We start from the raw sequence: 1264 nt of genomic DNA on the forward strand, positions 1-1264 counted from the left end.
AGGGGGGTGGGGAGAGGAGGCGGCAGGGGGCACAGAGATGCGGCGAGTGTACACGAGGGGCAGTGGTGGGGGTGGGGGATGTGGGTGATTCGGGTCTGAGGGCGGGTTAATGGTGAGGGGGTGAGGGTCCGAGTTAGCCCCCGGGGCCCTTACCCAGTACATCTGCCAGCCGGTGAGCAGCCACGAAGCAGGCATCGTCCCCGTAGCCGCTGCCCTTGGCGGTGGTGCCGCTGCCCTTGCGGAGGTCCTTGCCGAAGCCGCAGCTGACGGTGATGAGCCGGTATTCCCGCCTTTCCGACTGCCTCAGGCCGCCTCCCAGCACAGTCCGAGCCACGATGCGGCCATAGGCCAGCACTGACTGCATGGTCCCGGTGGCCTAACTCCCTTCCTCCCTGTCAGTCTAGAGCCGTTAAACACCCTCACATCCCCGCCACAGCCACTCGGCCCGTACCGACTCGGCCATCCCACCCATGAACGCTCCCTGACCGACAGCACCTACGGCCAATCCGAATCCACGCTGTGTCATTACTGGCCAATCAGAGCAAGGGGTGGGACGTGGCTCCGGCCTGAGCCCACCTCCCGGACAATGGAGCGTCTCTGATTGACATCAGTATTACACAATAATACCGCGGGGTGGAGATATATTAGCCAATCACAATACAGAACGGTGCTTCGCTACCCATTAGGTGGCTGTGGGGGTAAGCGCCTCCACAAAAGTTTCTGACAATTCTTTGAAATTCTGCAACGCCAGGTTATAGTCCAACAGGTTTATTTGGAAGCACTAGCTTTCGAGAGATGTCTCTTCATCAGGTGGTTGTGGAACAGAACCAAAAGACACAGAATTCATAGCAAAAGCGTTACAGTGTCATGGAGCTGTAAGGATATGTTAACAAATTTAGAGTAAGGTTTTAATCTTTTGGAATGGATATCCCATTCTAAAAGATGAAAGACAATCTAAATTATTTAATATATCAAAGTTTGTGAGAAGATTTGTAGCTTGGGTGCTTTAATATATCTGGAAATGTGTTGCTGGAACAGCGCAGCAGGTCAGGCAGCATCCAGGGAACAGGAGAATCGACATTTTGGGCATAAGCCCTTCTTCAGGAATGAGGAAAGTGTGTCCAGCAGGTTCAGATAAAAGGTAGGGAGGAGGGACTTGGGGGAGGGGCGTCAGAAATGTGATAGGTGGAAAGAGGTCAAGGTGAGGGTGATAGGTCAGACTGGGGTGGGGGCGGAGAGGTCGGGAAGAAGATTGCAGGTGAGG

At 54.4% G+C, this 1264-nt stretch overlaps 1 protein-coding gene across 1 annotated transcript in view; it reads right to left on the reverse strand.

The window, feature by feature from the left end:
- The window catches only part of LOC122564176 (protein phosphatase PTC7 homolog), a 101432-nt gene extending 100945 nt beyond the window's left edge, over window positions 1–487 (reverse strand). Inside the window, exon 1 of the mRNA XM_043718854.1 lies at window positions 154–487. Within this exon, the coding sequence (XP_043574789.1) occupies window positions 154–364 (211 nt within the window). The 5' untranslated portion in view covers window positions 365–487. The remainder of the gene's footprint in view (window positions 1–153) is intronic.
- Window positions 488–1264: the final 777 nt, after the last annotated feature.

Source organism: Chiloscyllium plagiosum, chromosome 28 (genome assembly GCF_004010195.1).
Source record: "Chiloscyllium plagiosum isolate BGI_BamShark_2017 chromosome 28, ASM401019v2, whole genome shotgun sequence".
NCBI classification, from domain to species: Eukaryota; Metazoa; Chordata; class Chondrichthyes; order Orectolobiformes; family Hemiscylliidae; genus Chiloscyllium; species Chiloscyllium plagiosum.